Below are 24,809 nucleotides of genomic sequence, written 5' to 3' on the forward strand. Positions count from 1 at the left end.
ATTAAATCACTTAGCGATAACGCTTAACGACTGGCTTCGTGAAATGGAACGATTTCATTGTCTCGACAAAGTCGCTTATTACTCGTTAATGAACGTTGAAAGGAAACCTCCTGTTCGCAACAATAATATAACTCCCGATATAATAACGACATTGCCGGAGTAAGTATACGTTTTTTGTTGTAACGTGCGACTACTTGTGCGATTATTTTATTAATATTTATATACATATTCGCATATTATGCCAATGTTATGATAGAGGAAACTTTGAAGCACTAAAGATTTATTAAGATTTATTAAAGATTTATTTGCGGATAAAAGGCGACTGGAATGAAAAGAAAAAAAATTGAAAATAACACGATTCTAATTACGAGTCTTTGTTTTACTTACATGTATGTGTCTTGAATGTAAAACGAGCGTCTTATATGTATGTGAGAAGCGTTTTATACGGAAAAAGTGTGGAATTGTATCTGGAATTGTATTGTAACTGGGTTTTTTCGCCAATGATTTTAGGCTGGTTTCGTTAATTCTGTGTGCGACAACCGTCTAGTACTCTACGTATTTATAATACTCGCTCTAGTCCAGTTAAATTTGTCAATAAATCGATTAAATATGTTTATCTTCTTACTACGATGATATGCATAAATAAAGAGGAAAATATGAAGATCCGTGTGAATCGAAATACAAACGTGTACATAAACCATAATTCGAATTTTAATCAAAATGCCTATGGTGCTATTTCCCGACCATTGGAAAACCGATTAAAATTCCAATGCCACTGTCGGTGTCGGTGGTGCGAAGGTTCGATCGATCGGCAAAGACATTCCGGTGCTGGACAGAAAATAACGCGTGAATCTTAATATCATCGTCAGTAACGAACGTGTTCATGTTATAATTTTAAATGATTTATAATCGAATCGATAGTAAATGAGATAATGTGAAGATGTGACCAGTAAAGATATTCTTGTCACACCTAATAATTTACTGTATACAGCTTTATACATATGCATGTATATGTATAAAAGTTGTATCATGCAAATTGTTACAACAATTATTGGCAACACTGGAATGGACGAAACGAACGAATGGAATAGGATATCTTGAAAAAATTTGTCCCAATCTTTACAATCGTAAGTGATTTCTGACAGTGTTTCTGACATGTAAGCACACAACGAAGCACACAAGCACGGGACTCGATATCAACAGTAAAAAAACGTTATGAGCTTTCGCATGTACGACGTGCTCGAAAGCAGTTTATATTTATTACTATGAAATTACTACTATATTGCATTATTATTTCCATATTTACCTTTCGGTCTTCCGAAATTATTCTCTTAAACCGGTTATTATTCCCCCTTTTGCTCTTCCTTTCTTCCTTATTCTCCTTGCCGCTCTGCATTTCGAAATTATTCTCTAGGCATCTTATTAAAAGTATGACGTAGACATTCACAATGAAGACATTTCTTCGCATACAAAGATTTTGCATATCTTGCAACATACTGGAAACATACTTCGTAGATTAGTAGGATACGTTAACCGACGTTAACCGAATAGATCTTAGATTTATTTCCTCTGTGATGACGTAGATGACGAAATTAATGTCGAGTAGCTGGTCGGATCTGTATTCGGATCTGTTTGAAAGAAATTTTCATTGAAATTGAAAATTTCATTGTTCGATATCGGTATGCTTACAAATGGAGGATAACGGGAACATTTGTGAGTGTGGCCTTTGCACGCTTTTGCCTATGAAATTATAGAGAGAGAATAAGAGAGCGGTGAAAAGTAGGAGGAGGAGGAGGAGGAGGAGGAGGAGGATAGCCCGGATACGCCGGATACGTGGATGCGGACGTGAGACAATGGAAAGACATCGCTGGATGCGTCTAGGAAAGGGAACGTATCAGACTCGCGCATCTAACGAACTAACGAAGGCATGAGACTTCTGAAGAAAAAATAATCAACATATTTTTTTTTTTAACCGTACGCAATCGTATAACGGGGTAACAGTGTTCAAAGTCGGAAGTTGAAACTAATTTTGGAATAGCTCTGGAATTGGAGATCGTAGGAAAAAGTTCTGCTTAATTAGAAAGACTCGTATGCTGGATTTAAGGGAAGTAAACTGGATTTAGGGCAAGTAACGATCGAATAAGTATAGATTGAAATAAACGTAAAAGAAAAGATGAAAAGCACGGGAATGATCAAAGTACGAAAGATTCGGGTGGATAAAATCGATCGAGTGTCTAGTTTCTAGAATGAGAGATGCTTCGAGTTGGCAAGTGGTAACGTGTATGCAGTTTCTCGCACGATTGCGTTCACAAGACATCGGACAGTTTGCAGAAATTTCAGGTCAAGATATCGTCCGTGTGAAGCATCGAGTTGCGAGAAGCTATCGTTTCTGAAACTTTCGTACGTTGATAGAGTGCGCTTTCGTGCTGGCATGTCATATAACTTTGATATTCTTTAAAACTTGTACTTTTCCTTATGTTTAAAAAGTAAAGATTATAATGGACGACAGTCACAAGACATTTCTTATGCATATATATATATATATATAAAAATGTTGTAAAAAATGTTGTTTTACTGTGCGATAGACGATCGACGATCGACGAAAAATATCCAAATTTTGTTTTAACAGCAACATAGAAGGGCAGCAAGCAGCAAAGCATACATTAAGTACGTATATTGCATGTATATACGTATGTGCTTTCAATTGGATCTATATATTGGATTATACACGTTGCGAAATAAAACGAATAAAAGCTGTTGGAAAGATTGACCTGTTGGTCGAAGCAAACGAAGATCACGTTTGAGAAAAAGTCAACGTGCAGCAAATAGGAAGCGTGAAAAGGAGTATTTAAGGATTTTCTTAAACACCTTTGTCAGTCAGATTCTTCAGGCAACTCTGTTCTATAATTATTATTATTTCACATTTTATAGAGTGCGGTGTATGACTAAAATACCAGCAATTGCCTATACAAACAGTTATTCTACGCCTCAGATACGTATAACGAGATACGTAAGTCTTCGAAACCTTAATTTATAAGCAGAGCGACCCTTTTCTTTACGCATACGGCATCCAAATTATTTATATAAACATCGCATTAACGTACATCGACAAACACGATACATTGCTCGATCAAGTACATATACGTACATAATGATATCGTTATATTAAAGATCTGTGTAACATACGGCAAACAGCATTCAGAAATTGCAATATAATTATAGCTGCAGGATGTAATTATGTAGCTGTAATTATGTAGAGGTACTTGGGTATATATCATTGTCCATATGCACGATGAACCGAACAGACTATTATTATTTATCAAATGTACATGTAGTAATGATTGTACGATGAACCATGCCGATTCGAATAGGCCAATTTTTCTTCTTAATAATAATTTGTTGTGTACGTGAAACATTCTGTTGGAAGTTGGCTTTATCGTAGTTTACGCAAAGAAAGTGGACATTCTTTAGCATCTAAAATCTCAATTCTATTTCAAAGGCGAGGATATATTCAACTCGTATGCATTTCAAAGATACTTCTGTTTACAGTGGATTTGACATTCAACAGACGTAAACCTTCGGTCGTAAACATTCTATAGTGACCTACATTCCAAAAGCCGCATAAGAATTGTTCGATCGCTACCGTTTCGTTTACTATCATAAACTTGTACTTTTTTAATGCCTACTACACATATACATTTGCCTTTAATTATCGAAGAAAAATTATTTTGGCAATTTTTAATAGTACGTTTTCTTACCGATAGAGAATCGACTAATTTTTACTGTTGTCATTTGTTGTTGTCAAATTACCGAAAATAACTGAAAAATCGTGAAAACGCGACGACGTTACAACGATGGACGATTGAAAACGAAGAAACATTAAAAGCTGCAACAAGATTTTACGTAGAATAAAGGAAATAAGTGAAATTGCATTTTCCCTGGTTGACAAAGAATTTCACGATTCAGATTCACATTGGAGAACTTTGGGAATAGATTTGCGACACGACGCGACACGACGCGACGCGACGCGACGCAAGGAAGGCTGTATTGAATGAAATTTAAAAAGCGTTTAAGTATGTCAGTCGTTTGTAAGTTCGTCTTTTCATGCTGTGGCAAAATGGAATGGTTACCTGGATATTGAGATATAGGTTTTACGATTACCTTTGCCAGTTTATTGCATGGCCAGTTTATCTCACACTGCACTCTTTTGCGTTTCATATCCATATTTTCCAGTTGCTGACAGACACACGAACTGGTGCTTCTTCGTTATGAAACTTTTCAATAGCATTCCTTTATTTAAACTATAACCTATTTTTCGAGAATGTACCAACTGAACGTATAATCCTAATCGATAAACAAAAAATCATGAATATTAAAGGCGGCTCAAAGTTTTCAGCTACAGCGTTACACGAAGGAAACATGTTCTTGATCCCTGTCGGTAGGATGTATTAAAGTCTAGTAAAGGAGAAAAATTGCAGCAACCTACCCTCTGATTTTCCTCTCTCACACCATACAATCAATATACACCATACAAATTAAGATTTAATTTAATTTTCTTGCAACAACTATATTACTATTATGCGAGTAACTGGCTGTAATTAATTCGAGATTAAGTTTATTCCAGGAAATGTGAAATTACATGAAATTTATGTAAAATTAATATGACGATGATTGCATAAAAGCAAGCACACCTTCCCGATCCCAATAACAAAATTGCTCAGGACATTGACTTTAACAACATATTTCAAAATCATTAAAATTCATGAGTTGTGTCCTGCTCTATGTATATACACAGTATACATATACATATGTAACTATCATTAATGTCCATAATGATATCGTAAACAGTACAACTGGTACATAGCATAGCTTTAACACTTTGACTGCCACGCCGAAATCACATGTTTCGCTGAGAACGCCACGGAAGTTGAATTTTTATTATTCAAAGCATATAATGGCAAAATAATAATAAATTGACGATGTATTCTTCCCCAATGGACTGTTTATCTTATTGGTGGTGACTTGGTTATTTCGTCGTAAGCAAAACGTGCAGAATATATATTGTTGAAACGTGTAGAAGATATTAGTAAACAGTATTATTTTCTAAGCTGTGTTTATAATAATATATTTTTTTTTTCTATTCATGTTCTAACAAAAATGTTTAATCGTTCAATGGAGCACTTTTTATTTCAAAGTATTTTCCGTTTATCGGTTATACCGTTCAAAATGCCCCAACTCATGTCAATTTTCATTCAATTTTTACAATTGTAAAAAGTTCAAGCGCTCCGGTCATCAATGACAGTGATGTGTCCGTCACAGGAGAAACCGTGGCCGGTCATATATGACCAACGTGGCAGTCAAAGTGTTAATATCACGAAAGATTCGCCCTTTATTTGCATTATAATCTTCCAGTTAGTTTTTGTATCGATTGCTGCTAGGTTCATATGCATTGAAAAATATATTTTAACGGTTAATACGGTTATCGTGTGTTGCAGATACATGGCCATCATGAACCCGTTAAGACCTCACATGGGTAAAAGAGCTACCCTCTGCATAGCGATCTTCATTTGGATCGTAGGAGCTATCCTCTCGCTACCGATGCTGCTCTTCTACACAACATACACTCAAAACTTTGCAAACGGCGAAATACGAGTGATCTGCTACGGCGATTTTCCCAACAGAGACGACAATGGTCTCAGTTACGACGAATACTTGTGAGCTTATCTTAATAATCAAAACGCAACCTTTTTCTTTCCTATTTCATGCATGCTAATTCGTGCTGAAACGGTACAAGCGTCTCATTACACTTTCTCGAAGAACCAACCTTTTCAAGAACCGTAGAATTTCACTCCGAAGCAATATGGAATTAATGCTACATGAAAAGGTAAATTTTTATGGTTAAAACGATAAACGAAATTTCGAAAAGCCAGGTTTTTATCTCTTAAAATTTTGTTCCTTGCGAACAACAATAACGAGCATATCCTTGCACCGTTCATCGATCACAGATATTATCTAACAACTGGTTTATGACGCGTGAACGATCGAGTCTGCCGATCAGTCAGCTTACCGTAAAACGAATTTTCCTTAGTCTGCGAGCAATATCATCAATTACTCGACTGATGAAGCGACCAAAAGAATCGACGACTCGTTATTTCAGTTTTCCTGTGGAGATATACACAAGTGTGACCAACCTTAATACAGCCAACATACAAATACAAAGAACAGACAAAATGACATATATATATATATATATATATATATATATATATATATATATATATGTCTTTTGTCTTTTTTATTTCGAAAAAGAATTCGTATCATTTTGTCTCTTCTCTTTCTCTCTGTATCATCTTTTTAGATAGTCAATCCAAGTCTTTATATATACAAATATAAATATTTAGACTATTTAGAAAGATAAATGCACGATTGAAATAATTGCTACATAAATCTGGATTTGTGTAACACGAGCGAAACGCATATCGCATTTTCATAAAACGAAATACTAAATTGTCGTCGAAAGAGGAAAACACTGTGATAACATTTGACAAACCATAAATAATGTCGATTGATTTATGGGTTGCACAGTTGTACGTACAGAACGTAACGATACTTGACAATGTCAATCAATTATTATGCATTAATGTTCCATTCTAGTTACAAATGTAAGTAATGCAATCTTATAGTTTGGCTCAGTTTGTGTATGAAGCTATTACTCTAGAATGAAATACTCGAATTCACTGTGTAAACGTTCATGCACATAGAATAGAAATTCCTTTGAAAACATTCCTTTTTTTAACGGAACGTACAGTTTGGTAGTTTCACGAATTTCACACTTTCTAAAGATAAGGAAATAATCTGCAATTTCCTCGATTTAATGGATTCGAACACTCTGCATCGAGTTTCATCGGTGTTACTTTTAATTACCAACTGGAGCTGATAAAAGTGCAGTTCGAAAGTTTTATTCAACTACCACACAAAGCTATGACTACTATGCTTTGAGCTCGATCACAGAATTCATTGAAAGCGAAATCCTTTAAGCATGTTTAAGCATGACGTCTTTGTTGCGTATCTTTGTCCACATTCTTTCTACTCGCTTGAAAATTTCAAGGTAAATCAGGTAAATTCGTGGTTCGTGTACATAAACATTTTTATATTGTTATACGGGCGACTTTTTAACGGACAAACGATTATATAAGGAAATATAAGGGTATAAGCAATTCATTCGTTGTAAATATAAATTGCCTAACATATTAACGACATATCAAGGAAATATGAATTCATATTACTCGAAACGTATGTTCTATTGTGAATAATCACATGTATTAAAATACGACGTCTCCTGTTTTCAGATACAATGTGATCTTTATGGTACTGACATATGTTTTACCGATTGGATCGATGACGTTCACGTACGCCAGAATTGGTTTGGAGTTATGGGGTTCGCAAAGCATCGGCGAAAATACCGCCGGGCAATTGGAAGGTATAAGGAGTAAGCGCAGGGTATGTAACATTTCCATTAACGCTATTTCCATTGCTATACCGAATGAAATCATCTCTTTTATTATGCTTTGTATTTCATTGAAGAAACGAACAGGGAAAGAGAGCGACGATAATCGTTAATTTTAATTATTACCAATTACCGTTGCGCTTTATTAAACGATAACTAATCCCTCGATCTGGACGATTTTCGAATCTTTGAAAACATTCATCTCTTGCTCTGTATCATTGAATATCGGAAATTTATACTTTGAGAAATGGTTTTAAATGGAGAAAGATCGGGCGGATACCCGTAATATAAAAGGGATGCAGCGAAATTAAAAGTTCGATTCTAATGGTTCAAGTTCTCGTGCGGTTATTTTCGACGCACGAGAGCTTTTACGTTATCATGAAACAAGATTGGTTTCCATTTGTTCCCCAACGCGGCTTGTTTCGTTATTAATCCCACGTTTCGTTATTAAACCACGTACGATTTCATCTACTTGTTTACAATATGTTTCTGTTGTAGTTGTAGCCCCCGGTTATGACGAACAGGAATAAATGTCTTGCATACGACCACCAAACAATCGCCATTTTCTTCTTCGCACGAAGCGATAGTTTTGTAACGTGTTCTCTATGTTACGTTATCCAATTATTATTTTGAACGTTTTACGATAGATAGTATGTCTTCAAAATTAAATGCACGCAATAAAAATACAATAAAAATGGATCATTTCTTTCGACTGATGAAATTATCGACGTTGGTCTAAGCTTTGATACATCGTTTATAGTTCAATCCTATAATATAGTTTGTCTTTAACCGTCCTTATACGAGGGATAGTGGTAAAGCTACGTACTTTCATCTAAAACGTTATTTCCTTTGTTGTCTGTCGTGAATTAGATTCGATAATGCATTTTCAAAGCTTTGTCGTTGTTGTTGTTGTTGTTGTTGTTGTTGTTGTTGTTGTTGTTGGCGTTTTACAGTCTTTTCGTTTTTCATTCTCTTTCTAATGAAAAATCAGCAGTCTACGATTCCACGAACCAACGATCGACTGTCCCATTATTTACATAATTCTATCCAAATATTATTTTGTAGATACATATATTTGTAGCAACTTTTGCAGTACTTGATTAATATGTAATGCAAATTGTAAACCAATATGTAATTGGCTTAACGTGTTTCGATCCTTTTGTTTCAAGGATTTTTCGAGTCGCTTAGAACGGCACCGTAAAACGATCGTAAAATTGCCGCGGAAAGGTATCCTGCCAATTAATTTTAAACGCGAGCCGCAAAAATATCTAGACTTAACGTCTGGATTTCAACGACAGACACGCGATGCGGTATTATGGTGTATCCACACGTAGGTGTATCTTTGTTTAAAAGCAGCTTAAACGTTAAGCCACGCTATAATTTCTAATTAGAAGGTCTACCAGGTCGCCGCACCTCTTCGCAAACTAAATTCTCTCGTAATACATCGCATCGATGATGCAATTTGCAAACGTCTCGATATCGTTTCTTAACAATTTTCACATAGTATTTGTTAAGGCGATACAATAATTTCCGTCATTTACTTATTTACTTTCCTTTGTAAAGTTTACATATTTTGTTTTAAGCTGTGACAATTTCGTAATAATTCCGCAATAACCACGCATATATTTGCAGCGTGCGTTAACTTGTAATCAGCCAATACTTATAGTACTGTTACACGCGTGTAATAAATAGAGACAAATGTTCTAACGGTTGGAGGTTAAGGCGATATTTAATAAAATTTAAGTAACCGAATCTTTTAAAACAGAACGTAAATCAAATTGCTCGTTATACATATAATATACATATATATGTGTATGGGATTGAAACTACGTATGATAGCTTTACTTTCATTAAAGTCATTCGTTTAAATCATTGAAACAGAAAATGCCGTGTAATTAACTCGAAAGAATTACTCGAAGAGATTATGATACATCGATGATGATTATTGAACAGGAAAGGCTAACGCCGAAAAATTTAGATTAGAATTTCAGTCGATACATCGTAAATTTACACTGAAATATTGAATCGAAGGAGAAACTTAAGTGATCTCAAATATATTAGAAGAAACCTAAGAAATTCTTCTATCAACGACGAACAATTCTTTGAGACATTCTGTGTTTCCTAGGAGTTGGTGACTCGACTAAGATCATCCATGCACCCTGATAATGATAATGCATCGTAGACACGATGAACGTTAGTTGGACGTTAGTTCGTGACGTTAGAGTTTTACGATCGAATACGGTGTACAAGCTTCGAGAAATAACGAAACCGGGCTTGAAACTTTCATTACACCCGTGTTACGTTGTTCTATCGTTTTTACAATTGGGCTGCAAATATAATGGAACTGCACTTTCTTACGATAGTACGTACGTTCCTTACTAAGAGGAGTTCCTTTTTTGATAAAATCCGAATAAGGTGTTCTCAGGCGAAAATTTTTCTAGGAAGTGGTACCTGCTCGCCTGATGAAACTTTCTTACTTCCGCGTCGTGACGTCTAATAACTTGTCACGTATTCTCGAAGACGAAAGTTAATTTTTGAAGAAATTAACTCTCGAGGAAATTTCTCAGACGTTTTCCCTCGACAACTGATATCGTTACAAATTGATAGATCGGAAACTTGGACGCATCAAGATGTAACTAATGGTTTCCTTCAACAATTTTATACAATCAACCTACGTGTAGGACGTACTTTACTGACATTATAATTTTCCTATTGCTATGTGCGCATACTATGTATCGAACCATTAGGCTAAACTGCTTGATACATTGCTTAATTTCTTATTAATTATATAATCGAGCGCGAACTTTGTACGAATTCGTAATTTGTTTAATACGTGTGAATTTCGAATGAAATCTATTGTTCTTGAAGATATTTTATTCGATCTTTATTAAACGCTACACGTTCGTTTGTTCGCATTTGATATTATTTCATGCAAGTTATCAGTCTTTGTTTCTATCGAATGTGGTAGGTTTGTCAGTGAAACGGTCATTTAATTAATAACGAACGCGACGAGCGGAAAAAAATAGAGAAAGAGATTACGTGCATGGGTATGAGGAAATCTCCTTCTGCAATCTTCTACTGTGCCCAAGTGATCCTATCGGATTTCGATTAAGCGGCAAAGAGCTCTCGTTTTTCTCTATATGCGGAATCACTGATGGTCCATCTTGCCACGTACGTAGAAACACAACGTTCTAACGGCCGTGATCACCTGCCCCGTAAAAGGATCAAAGAACATCGTTAAAGAAAGCTCAGATTGAAATCAATCGGCAGACGAATACAAGAATTTCTCGGTCTACGGTCAATCTAATAAATAGATAGATGGACCGTAGATCAAGTACGTTTCACGAACAAGGATGAATTGAACGCTGCAATATTTATCACTGCCATTATACATGTATGTATAATACTCGTTTGTCCTCTACTTTTGTATTTTGTATTTTGTATTTTGTATTTTGTATTTTTCTGGGAAATTTCTTGAGATCAATACAACCAGATGTATGTAGATACAGCGCGAGCACTGACCTAGCGATTCAGGTAACACACGATTTGACAATTTGTGAGAAAAATTCTGAAAAGGGAAGGCCAAGAAATTGAACGCGTCGAGATGAAATCGAGCAAAGGGGAGCCAAGGGACAGCGACAATCTCGTCAAATGCGAATGTGCCCCGCAAGTCTAGTTACACGAATAAATATAATAGATGGCCATCGAGATTTTCTCGACGACGCAACGCGACGATTCGACTAAGCTTTCGTGGTCGTCGAATATATATATATATATATATAATTTTACTAACAAATAATTTTAGAATGGTAGAGAATAGATGTATGATATATGAACATAGATGTACATATATGTATGCACAGAATATGTAACAAAGTGTATTTCCGCATAGTGGCGAGTGAACCGTAAAAGCGAGAATTTAAGGGAATTGACTCGCACGATAGGGTGATATGGTTTCGAAAAAAGGGATATTCTATTACATTCCTTTATAGTTGTATTTTCTTCCGATCTTGCATCTTCATTTTAGTAATAGGCACGTTTTATCGTGAAATATAAAACGTTTATCTCGCTTATTGTTTTGCAAGCAAAATAAGAAATTTAATTTCATAAAATTCCATTCTTGGAAACAGCTTAACAGGTTAATCTGCATATTCGATGCTTCAAACTAAATAAAATATATAATTTCCTTCGATAGAGTAAGCTTTGTACCGAAGAATCGACAATGGCTAAAAGTAACTTTGTAGTTTATTATTTCAATGATTTAATCCTACGGCAACCTGAAATATATATTGGGCATGTGTAAGTAAAAAAAAATAGTTGATGGCAAAAGAAACGTTTCTATGAAATACGATATGACAAACTATGACGACAGACTTAATAAAACGAGGAGCAAAATCGTTTGAATATTTCGTAGTTCCCCTTTAATCTGAAACGCCCTGAGAATGCAATAAATATTTCCTCAAACAATTTAGGGACGATTGAAAGATTATTTTGCAATTTCGACAGGTAGAACTCAAGATAGTGAAAATACATTTAAACGAACAATGGTAAATTCTATTCCAGACATTTAGAGTGATCTCATAATACAATCGTCAAAATGAGCTGTACATATACTACAAAGCTCAACTACTCTTGTGGTTGGGGTAAATAGAAAATGAAGAACGAAAATTATAAATTCTTTTTAATCATTATGTATATGTATATGTATATGTATACGTATATGTATGAGTTTAGTTTATTTCAGTGAAAGTGAAACGAGTAAAAAATGCAGGATATGAAATAGCCAGGCAAAGATGTATTACGTTAAAGATATAATTTACGTGCTGTGTCTTCTTAATACAAGATGCGTCGAGCGATCAGCAACGTTGATTAACAAGGTTTCGTGCTGCGTACCTATGGTTCCTGACGTAATACAAGTTTCATTAAGCGTAAAGAAGAGTATTCTCCGGCATAATATAAAAACAAGGCGAAGGAAACGGGAGAGAAATATATAAAGATAGTGTTCTTTCTATCTTTCTTGTATGTTCCTGTGTATGAGAAATTCGTAATAGGGCCCCGAATATCCTCTGAACGTTCTGTCCTTTTCATTCGACTCTACAAATCATCAGGTAACGAAAGCATCCAGCGTGCACGCGAAATAATTAAACAAAACGTCAGAATAGTATTATAGATGTCGAACTTTTTCTTCTACCGTATCGATCTCCGCAGCCTGCTATGATAAAGCTCCTAAGCTTTCTTTGACTAAACAAACAATCATCGTATATGTATACCAATAGAAATCGTATATGTATACAACTAATAACGACAACGATGGCTACTAAATACCAGTACATTTGTTTTTCAGGTTGTGAAAATGATGATTGTTGTCGTAGTAATATTTGCAGTATGCTGGCTACCATTTCACGTGTACTTCATCGTAACGTCATACTTCCCGGAGATTACAAACGAGCCATACATCCAAGAAGTTTTTTTAGGTATTTACTGGCTCGCCATGTCTAACAGCATGTATAATCCCATAATCTACTGTTGGATGAACTCCAGGTAAAATATTAATTTAAAACAGGACGTAAGTACCTTTCACTAACCTTTACGAAATGCCCTTGGGAAATTTTCAAAAATGTATCAATCGATACAGTTACCATAACAGTTTCCAGTTTCCATTTTACTTTCATGATTAAACGTTTGAAAATTTGTCAAGTACAAGTATTTGCCTGATTATGCTATCATCATTTTGCGCATTTTGATAGAACCTTATCGATTACGATGTCGCCATTGCGCAAACCCATCGTACATTAGTCAGACTAAACGTTAAAATAGCGAATAAGGCTGCTCTTATTTCATTCATTCCTATTTCAACATTTCGCTCGCTTCGCTTGTTTCGTCAATTTTCTCTCGAATAGAATGGTAGAATGGATGCATCGTTATTACCGCAGTAATTACCGTATTAATGATAATAATATCTATTAACGATAGATAGATTTATCATAACGCGAGAAATTATCGGCAGGTGTCGTAATTTAACGCACGAATGTATTTTCGAATCGAAGGATCATCGACGATCAGGTACGAGGTTTTAAAAAAGATAGACTTTGTCTAACATGGACGATGATATGTAGATAGGGATATCAATTGCGGTACGTTCTCTCGTAGATACAACATAGGTACATATGTACATATCAAAGAACCGCATGAATCGTCGAAGACAAATCCAGACAACCATTGTTCGGCCCACAAACTGAATGAAACGGGTGCCAGATGATTGATTTGAAAATAGCCATTTACCAGAATCCCCTTACACGTCATGCACAGGAATTGTTCCGGTGAAATTTTACCGCTAGTATCGGTACTAGTACCAATATCGGTACAAATACCAGTATCAATACCAGTACCAGTACTATTACTATCACTATTAGATCGTTTCGTATCAAACAACTAAAAATACTGCTGTCCGTAACAAACAATCTCCTCACAATAGGCCAATAGTTCTGGTCGTTAACACTCGTGCATCGTACAATACGTACGTATACGTGAAATGTATACAAGTGGGTTGGAAAAAGAAAAAAGAGTGAAAGGTAATCCGTGATCTTTCACTTTCCAATGAAATATTAGCTGTGTTTTCCGTCCAAAATGTATATATCGGGCGAGATATTCTGTTTGAAATGCGATTTCAAATGAAATCATTTCTCCGTCCAGGCCTGTCAAATCCAATTTCCCCAAATAAACCTTTTAATTAGAAAAGAATAAATTGGAAGGGAAATTGCAGAGTTAGTTAGAGTTAGTGGCGTCTGCTGGTATTTATTTAACGATTTGACCGATAACAATTGTTCCGTCTTGCAGATTTCGGCGAGGATTTGCCCACTTTTTCTCCTGGTGTCCGATGGTACAGGTTCCCGCGGAGCCCTCGTTATCACGTTCCGAAGCGTTAACGTCTCGATACAGTTGCACCGGTAGTCCTCAAACCAACACCAGGATATCACGGAACGGTACGTCTTCCTGCACACCCTCGGAACGTCCTTGCACCACATCGTCCACAACATCCACGAGCGAGTCACGCTTCGAACACGACGACGCCCACACGGATGCACGAAATTCTTACATAGATTTGCACGACTTCACCGTTACCAGCGTCGTCCTTGGCGAAACCAATGCCGACGTGAATCACGAGACGTAGTAATGAAATCGACTTTGAAAGCCCGATCGTTGTTCCCTTCGATATCCGGTTCGATTCTTTTCCATTGTTTACCGCGCTGAACAACTTTCCGATTGAAAACATCGATGAAAATAATCATTACGCTTCAGGGTCTAAAATATCAATGTTGAACACATACGATTAGATTTCACGTTTACGTGTAAATTTTTTAAAAGAAAAATTATTATCAATTAACCCTCGCGGCTATGAGACGATCGTTTCAAATCCAATCAAACCAAATCAAACCAAAGAATGCATTTCTTTAATGCTTTCTAGTTATATCGTGATTGCGCGAAGAGGAAAGACATGTGAAACAGAAAATTCAATTTTCTAATCTCTCTAGATTTCTATTTCTATTAGCTTCACAGTGTCCGTATTGTCCGTATAATTTGTGTCGTACTGTAAAGTGTTTTATTGCATAGTTTTCATCATTTTCTCGTGGTTTTTTTACTTTTAGTAAGATGTAAGTCTGTAGTTTTCACTACGCAACCTATAACTCTTAAAGTTTTATGATGTTCGGAAATTTGATCCTATTTTTATAGTTTCATAGTTTTTAGAAACTTGTAATAAAGATGCAACAGAGTAACTATATAAAGATAAATAAATATATTTTTCGAATAAAATTCGTAATTATAATTTTTTCTCTTCCTGTCTGTACGCGACGATTTTCAAATTACTATAGAAATTGAGATTTCATACATGGTTAGAACATAGCCGATTCACTGTTGTCCGCGGTCTGCCGTTTGAGGGTTAATAAAATAATATACATATATTTCTAATACGTGTATAGTATGCCAAACAATTTTCCATTTTTCTTTTATCAACAACTAATTTATCAACGATGCTTGTCTTCGTAATCGCGATACACGGTCCAATTACCAACATACGCCCAACTAATATAATGAATATTAACAATGCGTTTTTTATACTTTTAATGCTTTTTCATACTATGCGGTTCATAAATGCGGTTTCAAACTATTCATCATATGTCATATGTAATCTCATACATGTATATGTATACATTTATACATTTTAGGCCCTGGTATTTCGTCATCGAACGATTCATAAAAAATGATTTACACAAATGGAATGCGGGAGCTTGAAGTTTTTTATACAGATGCATACTATATACTTTTTTACTTTTAACTCATGAAAAAGTGAAAAATATATTGCAGGTGGATTAAAGTGATGTACTATATATCAGGTCTTATTTAAATACAATGAGATATACTATCAACGTCATAATATAAAATTGTGTACCCACACAATGTTGTCTTCCTTTTATCAACAATTTTATGATCCACATTTGTCGTTTAGAACTTTCACCTTAAGATTTATTATTGTCACTTGACTTTGAAATAACAAAAAAGACAAAACTAGAGATAAAAATAAACAGGTATCGCGTTACCAAAAGAAGGCGGAGCAATTTGCAAATAACACCCTCTGCCAACTCTCAACTCCAATCTCCCGTATGTAACTTAAAAATTAATTTTTACACACGTGCTTGTACATTAATCCATTAAGGACCAAGCAGTGAAATAGTCCGGGAAAGTTTTGTTAAGGTATAAAAAAAGAAGTATTGCCGTTAGATCAAAAAAAAAAAAAAAATAATCCATCATGGCGCTAAAAATACTTCAATTTCTTAAGACTTGATAAAATTACACGTGGAATCTAGGTGAAAGAGATAATTAGTAGCAAACGATATTAGGCAAATCATTGGAATGTCCTCTTCTAACCAGAAAAATTAAAAATTACAATCGAGTAGTGTGTAAATCGAATGCAATAAGAAAATTCCATGTTATTAACGCAATGTTGCCCCTTAATGGTTTAATACCGAGTCATTAAACGAGATGAAATGAAATGGACTGAAATGAAATTAGACGAGATGAAATGAAGTGAAATGAAACTAAATTAAATTAAACGAAATGAAATAATTAAATGAAATGAAATGAAATGAAATGAAATGAAATGAAATGAAATGAAATGAAATGAAATGAAATGGAATGGAATGAAATGAAATGGAATGGAATGAAATGAAATGAGATTACGATGCAGTAGAAATCGATTCAAAAATAAGAATCGATAAATGGATGCAAACAAGGCCTGTTTCTAATTTCGATAGGCACGGCAAGAATACCTTTGTACCAACAATCTTCGGGAGGAGGGAACGATCGGTTTTTGGCGCAACATCGGGGAAGAAAGTGGAAAACTTCGCAAACTGCAGGCCATGTATCTTGACAGGAGGAGGAAAGTCCTGAGCAACGAGTACATACCTGGATATAAGAGTACAACGTATCCTAAGCAGTCAATCTCTTCGAGATTCATCCGACGCAAGTGAAATAAGAGAAGTTTGAAGAAGCGACATGACGTATCGGTTCCCCTTTATTACGCACAGCCATTATTATTCACCAGAACGATAGCTCAAACGTTATTGACTCTGTTCAATAGAAATGTTAACTATCAGCTAAACATTAGATCATATTTCCGTCTTGATGTGGAGTACAGCTATGTCGAGATTTTACCCAAAGAACAGAGTTTCTTCCTGTCGATAGATATTATTATATACGAATAAATAAGCTCAGAATTACTGATAAAGCTTGAATTACCGTCGAATAGTGAACTTGTCATTTACGATTTCTTTCGATCGCTATACCACACAACAAAATTAGATGGTTAGTTTTATATTATTTCCGTTAAATTCTATATACTTTAAATACTCTGTTGTTTAATATATGTATAAAAAATAACGGACCAACAATCTACTTACTACTATTTGCATACGTTAATGAAACGTTCCTTTTTTTTCTAACGGAAAAATATCGAACAGTTACGAGAAATTTCTAACAAGAGTATATATATATATTATATATATATATATATATATTATATTATATATATATATATATAATACATACATAGTAATACATATATAGCAGCTTCGTGTACGATACTCGTTTGCAAAATATATAAAGTGCTTGCTTAGTTAAATAATCTTCGTGCCCCTACATGGTGTATCGATATTTATAATTGCTGATAAATCAAATAGATGATAAAAAGATATCTATATTAATATTCGTTGCACGAAGATATCCTATTTCAAATTTTAATTTCCTAAGAAATGAAATATTCTATATTCTTTATGGGATTTTACTACTTACATGTACAGACTTGTATCTTAATAATTTACCTCGCAACTGTCACTGCTCTGAGAAGCAACAAAGATATTGTAACCGATACAAAAAATGAGTAGGACTACCATAAATTCACAAAGAAGATTGTGACAAACAAACGTTTTCGTTATAAAAACGCACAAATAATGTACTTATAAATAAAATAACCATTGCTAAAATTTACATATTTTTATTGAAAATATATTTGCTTCGTTCTTTCTGTAATCTCATCATTTAAACTGTCTTACTTATTTATCGTTTGGCGTGTTTATTTTTCGTTAAATCGATATAATATAAACCGTTAATAGTACGCGAAAGGCGTCGTAGGAATTAATCGCTTATGTTATCGCCGTTTGTAAAAATAATCTTAGCTCAGTAATATGTGTTAAAGAGCATTGACGATATTTCGCTAGCAACGTTATTCTTACCGAGCAAAAGTTCTGTCCAACAAAGCAGAAAACCAACATACTTCTCTGTATATTTAAAACGGCCAACTGCAAATGCAAATACCGATTTAATTTATTATTTAATTGATATTATTTAGATTTTCAGCTGCGATGCAATTCGGCGTAAGAACACACTGGGGAAAACAAACGCTTTTTAATAAACTAGTCAAGTGTAAATGTATAAGTGATTATATCGAATATAATGAAAAGCTTGTCGGTAAAGTTAGAAGTGAATATATTGTTTGATATGTATAAAAATATGTGAATACTAGCGTAAGAGACTACTGCTTCTGTCTATAGGAAAGGACTCGCTATATTTGATTGTATTTTCAACATAAGCAAACACTATGGAAACTAAGAGAACGAGGAAAATATATGTTGTCAACATAAATATTTATTGTCATCTTTCTAAAGATTGTATCTACTTTCATCCTGTCAACCTGTCGAATAGCTACCTCCTCCATATATCCATTTAATAAAGGCAAACTAATATGAATGATATAAATAATTTCAATAAGTTTTCAAAACCACTATATTTTATACACTTTCATACTACATTTCAATTTAACTTGTTAACAGATTATATCTAATAATATAAATTCGTGTACACGTTATAAAAGCTATTCTACAGAATACTTAACTTACAATATCTTTTTTCACGTTAGAGCAATTTTCTTCGTCCCAATCTATATAGTCGAATGTAAGCGGAAACATTCTATCAGTATATACTAAGCCCTGAAAAAAAAAAAAGCAAATAATTGCATGACAATTTGTGATATCTACACAAGCATTTATCAGTCAGTATATTATTACATCTCCTTCGTAGTAATAAAAAATTATACTTCGCTCAGTAATAAAAAATTATACTTCATGGAGTTATTCCTGGGCGAGTTTGTTGGATTAATACCTAATGGAGTTAAACTCATCTGGTTTTTCCCCTTCACATGGTTGTCTTTGTTCTATCCGTTTGAGTCCCAAGCAGCTACGGACGACTGACGGTATTTTGTATTTCATTGTTATCTTCTCAATAATTTTTATTAAACAAAACTTGAAATATTTACAAACTAGTAGTATGCATATATAATAATATAGATGTATTTCATAAAATAACAAATATTACGAGCGCTATTTCGCCGCTTGCTTCGCTTCGCAATCGATTAAGACCCCTGGGACTCGAACGATTATTCTACATTTATTTGCAACCATGAGAACATCAACATAGACAAAACGAGAATTCTCATGCTGTTCATATGTAAAAGACTGCTCTTTAGAATGATTTTGCGAAAAGAAAAAAAAAAAAGTCCATTTATAATTCAAATGGGGGCATTCCATGTTCTAACAAATAAAATACATAATAAATTTAGTGATTGTTCTTAACATTGTCCTTAAGTATATCTACATTTTTCGATACATTACGCTACAGAGGAACAGCAAAACAAATATCCTATTTTGAACCAAAAGAAAAAAAAAAAAAATGAAGAGAAAATATTGTTGTGTAATGAATGATAAAGATCATGTCAAAGGCTATATCATCATATTAGCTAAAAACGTACTGGAAATTAAGTTATCCATTATACGTGTCTGACATCATTAATAAGAAAACCTATTAAAGCTAACATATTTATTGTAAGATGGTTGAAAAAATATACGATATATATAAATAAAAGCTACAACGAATAGGAAAAATTATTTAAAAACTTAGTGCAGATGTTTAAGTAATTTAAGAAAAATTATTTCTTCATAGTTTTACCACTGCACAATTGAATTAAATATTAAAAGTGAAAAGCTATGTATTATAGAAAAGACTTCGGAAAGTACAGATAACAATTGAAATAATAAGTGACAGAAAGTAAACTGATGAAAAAAGAAAAGCGGTAACTTACTTTTAAATGATCCATTTCGTGGTGAGCGATTCTAGCTAACCAACCATCTGCTTCCCAACAAAATGGTTTTCCAAATCGATCAAGCGCTTTGATCTGAATTCCTTTCGGCCTTGGTACTTCTGCTTGAAAATGCTTGATGCTTCCGCATGTTTCATAACATATCAGTTCTTCGGGATTTATTATCTTCATTTCTGGATTAATGAAATATGTCAACGGAAAAGGATCAATTTGATAATGTGATCGTATGGATGGATGAATATCTTTCACATAGTCTTCAGCTACTTCGATAGCAAATATTTGCCAGGATAAACCGATTTGTGGGGCCGCTAATCCTACTGTGTCATATTTTTTCAATATTTTATGTAAATGATCGAGTACCTAAATAAATAAGTAAATAAATGAACATACGTCATCATCGTAAAATGGATTGCGACATAGAAAGAACAACTTTGTTATATTATTAGAATATTTTTTGGATAGCTTCTCTACACGTAGATATCTTTTCACAAGAAAATGTATCTTACAGAGTACACAAAGGTACATATTAGAGAGAGGTAATTTCCTCTTTGATATCACTTTAGTATACTAATATTGTACTTTAGTATGCTAATAAGTTTAGCTTTAGATTTTTCTGATATTTTTCTTTTATTAGAAAACATAAATAAACGAGTTAAAATTAATTTTAAATATTTGATTGATTTGTAACAGGAAGAAATTAGATTATTGTATTATTATTAGAATAGCTATAACAATTATTTAAAAATATAAGAAACAAAACGTACCTTTTGAAATTCTACCGTATGTATCTCTTTTGTGTCGACAGGTGACGCTTTCTGTCGCAAAATAGGATTACCAACTTGACAAATGTGATCATAAGGAGGTTTTGCAGTTTCCACTGTTTCTCGAAAATATATCGAAAGAAGTTGTTTAATGCTTCGAAAACTAAAAGAACGTAAATTACGCTTCTGCACACTCTTCACACATCTACTGATCAAATTGGAATATTTGAACATCGTAATGATTACTGTTTTACAGTATCTTTAAAATCTTTTAGGACAGTCAGTAGGTTATGCGTCCACAGAGATTATAAATATGTTGGTACTGTCTTTAGCCAAAATATATATATATATATATATATACATATCGTATATATTCTGTTTCGGCGCGAAAATATGATACTAATTCGCCTTAGTTAGACACAAATATTGTAAATATTTTTAAGAATTACAAAAATAATCATAAAATAGTTACAAAATTGATATAATAGAGAATTTAATAAACTATTTAATATGACCACCTATTGCACAATATTATTTGCATATGATTATAGTGATCGATTCTTTATTCCATTTAAAATTACTGAATATTTAAAAAAAAGTATTTTTTATAAATCCTAAAAGATGTCATTCTTTCACATAGTATATGGTATTTGCTAATAATCGCTTTATGCTTTATATAATGATATTTAATTAGTATAAATGATATATGTATATGTATTTTATTATTACAATGTAACGATATGATGTATTTTTAACGTAATGTAACTTTCAATTTAACTACAATGTATAAATTGTGTTTTATATGCTGTCAACAAATTTTACGCTTATTACATAATATCTCGAGTGATTTCAAAATGAGAGCTATCATCATGTTACGCGTATGCGTAAAAAAAAACAAGAATATCAACATATCAATTTAAAGATGTTCCATAACCTGTGTGATTAAACATTTCTTAATGTACTTACCGGATACGTTTGTGCTGTAATATTTTACATTATTTGTACTAATATTTTGTATTTTATTATTAATTTGTACAAAATAGATAATAAACAGCCAAAATGGTAATCATTATTTAGATATAATTTTACAGTAAAGTTACAACTAACATATATATATATATATATATACCTTTTTTTTGTTAGATAAAAAGTGGTACATTAAAACTAAATTGCGTAGCTGGTAATTCAATTAATAAACTTAGGTATTTATCAGCACAAGGTTCTGGTACAGGTAAGGACATGGGTTTCAAATTTGACAATCACAATCCAAAGCCTATTATATTACCACCTGAAACAATGCCATCGACACCATATCCAACTCCTGTGGTAGAAATACCAGGTTTTTCAAAAAGAAATCTATTTTAAATATAATTATAATGAAAGATCAAGTCGTTATTAAATTCTACATAATAAAAGTTTATTTAGTTGACAATACTTCTATAGTTGAAAATAGAATAGACATATGAATTAAATATTGATAATAAATTAATTTATGAGTTACATATATTATTACAACTTAGGCCCTATCGTTGAACCTACACTTCCTCAATCGATACCTCAACCTCAACCTCAACCAGATTCTAAACCACCTACTGAAATTCCAATGCCTAATAAAACTACAATTGCAGCCAAGGAAGTACAACAAAGTATAGAAGATGATGTCTTGTTTGAAGATGTATGTATATTTATAATTATAAAATAAACCATGCAAGTGTAAAAATTAAATATTTATTATAAATATCTTTCATTGAAATAAGGTGGGAAACAAAGGTGTTATCATATTAAATCGTCCAAAAGCACTGAATGCCTTAAATTTGTCAATGGTTGAAAAAATATATCCAGTACTTAAAAAATGGGAATCATCTAAAAGATTAGTAATAATAGAAGGTGCGGGAGAGAAAGCATTTTGTGCAGGTGGTGATGTGAAATCTATCGTTAATGCATTAAGGGAAACTGAGAATAAAATCTTAGGTGAAACATTTTTCAGAAAGGAGTATACGTATGTTATAAAATTACTTGAACAATACACTCTCATATATTTTATAAATTAATAAAATTATTTAAATAATTAAATTTTTCATTCGTTAAATATAGTTTAAATCACCTCATTGGTAGATATAAAATACCATATATAGCTACAATAGATGGAATAACTATGGGTGGCGGTGTTGGATTATCTGTTCATGGTAAATATCGGATTGCAACAGAGAAGACATTATTTGCAATGCCAGAAACAGCAATTGGATTATTTCCTGATGTCGGTGGGACTTTTTTTTTACCTAGGTTGAAAGGCAAATTGGGTCTTTATCTTGGATTAACTGGAGATCGATTAAAAGGTATGAGAGATTATTAAGTCTAGTAATTGATGTACTAAGAACTTTCTCATAGCTATGTATCATGTTCAAAGGCATTGATGTAGTACTCGCTGGCATTGCAACGCATTTCATTCCTTCCGAAAAGTTACCATATTTAAAACAAGATCTATTAACAACTGAACAATCTGATGTTAAGGAAGTCTTAAACAAGTATCAATGTATAAAATTCAATCAAGAATTCCGTTTAGCACCATATATGAATAAAATTGATACATATTTTTCTGCATCATCTGTAGAAGAAATAATACAAAGGTAAAATGATTCTAACAATGATTAAGCTATGTAGGATTATAATTTATTACTTTAATATTTACTTGATGCTTATTTATTTTAATGAAGATTAAAAGAGGATAATTCAGAATGGGCCAAAAATACATTGCAAATGTTATTAAAAGCATCTCCTACTTCTCTAAAAGTCACTATGCGTGCTATTCAAAAAGGGAGCACATTAAATCTGTCAGACTGTTTAAAAATGGAATATAGATTAGCGTGTACTGCTTTGAGCAGAACAAGCGATTTTTGCGAAGGTGCGTATAAGTGCATGTTTATTTACAAGGGTATACTCTTTCCTTCAAAACAATTGTACTTTATGCGAATATATAAAGCTTATTTATATATTTTCATCATCATCATCATCATCATCATCACTGTTACTACAGGCGTAAGAGCTCTTTTAATCGATAAAGATCAGAAGCCAATGTGGAATCCTAACAGTTTAAGAGAAGTAACAGATGCTTATGTAAATCAACAATTTACAAAACTTTTAGAAGAAAAAGAATTGCAGCTTTGAAACTGATCAGAATATTAAGGAAATGGCACAATAAATGGAGATTATATAAAATATAACTCGCACGTGAGCGCGCGCGCCCACACACACACACACACACACACACAAACTATACATTATGTATGAAAAACAATGAACAAAATATATAAGTGCTTATAATTATTATGTTAATACATACAAATTTTATTTCCAAATCCTTTCCTAATTTTTTGTTAATCAAGTTTGCACAAACATTTATATAATCGAGGACAATTTGTGATTTTTTATAGGATTTCATTAATATCTCAAAAAATTGCTACCAAAATGTAACTACTGCAATATTGATAGTCCTATAATGAAACGTACGTGCTTCCACCCTTTTTATAAGTCGTACTTGTATTTTATTTAAGAAAAGAAAGAAAGAAAGTGATTTTAAAAAAGGGGAAATGACAGTGTATTAAGCAAGCAAGATGTATCACTCACTGCTTTATTTATACCTTTACCTTTGAAGTAAAAAAGAAAAGCCATACCAAATACATTTACAATATCATACTTTTTAATTTTGAGAAATTTGCTTCAGATATTTTCAATGTAATTAAAACATTTACGTTATAAAAAATAATTTTAAGGAACACTTAAAATTCTTAAATAGTTTATTACTTTATTTATCAAAATGTTTATATCATTTTTATTA

General features: G+C 33.2%; 3 protein-coding genes across 8 annotated transcripts in view; 2 read left to right on the plus strand and 1 right to left on the minus strand.

Moving 5' to 3' along the window:
* The window catches only part of LOC122575386 (tachykinin-like peptides receptor 99D), a 44,229-nt gene extending 26,689 nt beyond the window's left edge, over window positions 1–17,540 (plus strand). The window contains exons 3-7 of one of the 3 annotated variants that reach the window (XM_043744226.1): window positions 5,496–5,714; window positions 7,350–7,500; window positions 12,852–13,048; window positions 14,345–14,490; window positions 15,733–16,808. In XM_043744226.1, the coding sequence (XP_043600161.1) occupies window positions 5,496–5,714; window positions 7,350–7,500; window positions 12,852–13,048; window positions 14,345–14,490; window positions 15,733–15,764 (745 nt within the window). In that variant the 3' untranslated portion in view covers window positions 15,765–16,808. The other 2 variants (XM_043744225.1, XM_043744224.1) reach the window with 2 other exon arrangements.
* Window positions 17,541–18,826: 1,286 nt separating this feature from the next.
* On the minus strand, window positions 18,827–20,928 carry LOC122575387 (peptide deformylase, mitochondrial-like). The gene is made up of 3 exons (XM_043744227.1): window positions 20,574–20,928; window positions 20,196–20,386; window positions 18,827–19,047 (listed from the first exon to the last, which is right to left on the minus strand). Exons 1-3 carry the CDS (start codon window positions 20,599–20,601, stop codon window positions 18,949–18,951), a joined length of 318 nt encoding a protein of 105 aa, XP_043600162.1. The 5' UTR covers window positions 20,602–20,928; the 3' UTR covers window positions 18,827–18,948.
* Window positions 20,929–20,990: 62 nt separating this feature from the next.
* LOC122575384 (3-hydroxyisobutyryl-CoA hydrolase, mitochondrial) lies at window positions 20,991–24,307 on the plus strand. 4 transcript variants are annotated; one of them, XM_043744218.1, is made up of 8 exons: window positions 20,991–21,209; window positions 22,118–22,313; window positions 22,495–22,649; window positions 22,732–22,973; window positions 23,069–23,310; window positions 23,382–23,601; window positions 23,689–23,876; window positions 24,009–24,307. In XM_043744218.1, exons 1-8 carry the CDS (start codon window positions 21,126–21,128, stop codon window positions 24,137–24,139), a joined length of 1,458 nt encoding a protein of 485 aa, XP_043600153.1. In that variant the 5' UTR covers window positions 20,991–21,125; the 3' UTR covers window positions 24,140–24,307. The 4 variants fall into 4 exon arrangements, with proteins under 4 accessions (XP_043600153.1, XP_043600155.1, XP_043600154.1 ...); XM_043744219.1 differs by lacking the exon at window positions 20,991–21,209 and adding an exon at window positions 21,631–22,036; XM_043744220.1 differs by having other exon boundaries at window positions 22,118–22,205; window positions 22,603–22,649; window positions 23,689–24,307.
* Window positions 24,308–24,809: the final 502 nt, after the last annotated feature.

The sequence above is a fragment of the Bombus pyrosoma genome, linkage group LG15, assembly GCF_014825855.1.
Source record: "Bombus pyrosoma isolate SC7728 linkage group LG15, ASM1482585v1, whole genome shotgun sequence".
Classification (NCBI taxonomy): domain Eukaryota; kingdom Metazoa; phylum Arthropoda; class Insecta; order Hymenoptera; family Apidae; genus Bombus; species Bombus pyrosoma.

Coding starts and splice junctions, on each gene's coding strand:
- LOC122575387 (XM_043744227.1), bottom strand. CDS start 20,601: ATGTTCATTTATTTACTTATTTATTTAG. Junction 20,387..20,573: donor TTATTTACTTATTTATTTAG/GTACTCGATCAT, acceptor TCATTAATCCAG/AAATGAAGATAATAAATCCC. Junction 19,048..20,195: donor ACGAAATGGATCATTTAAAA/GTAAGTTACCGC, acceptor TTTTTTTTTCAG/GGCTTAGTATATACTGATAG.
- LOC122575384 (XM_043744218.1), top strand. CDS start 21,126: ATGCTTCGAAAACTAAAAGAACGTAAATTACGCTTCTGCACACTCTTC. Junction 21,210..22,117: donor AATTGGAATATTTGAACATC/GTAATGATTACT, acceptor TTTTTTTGTTAG/ATAAAAAGTGGTACATTAAA. Junction 23,311..23,381: donor AACTGGAGATCGATTAAAAG/GTATGAGAGATT, acceptor TCATGTTCAAAG/GCATTGATGTAGTACTCGCT.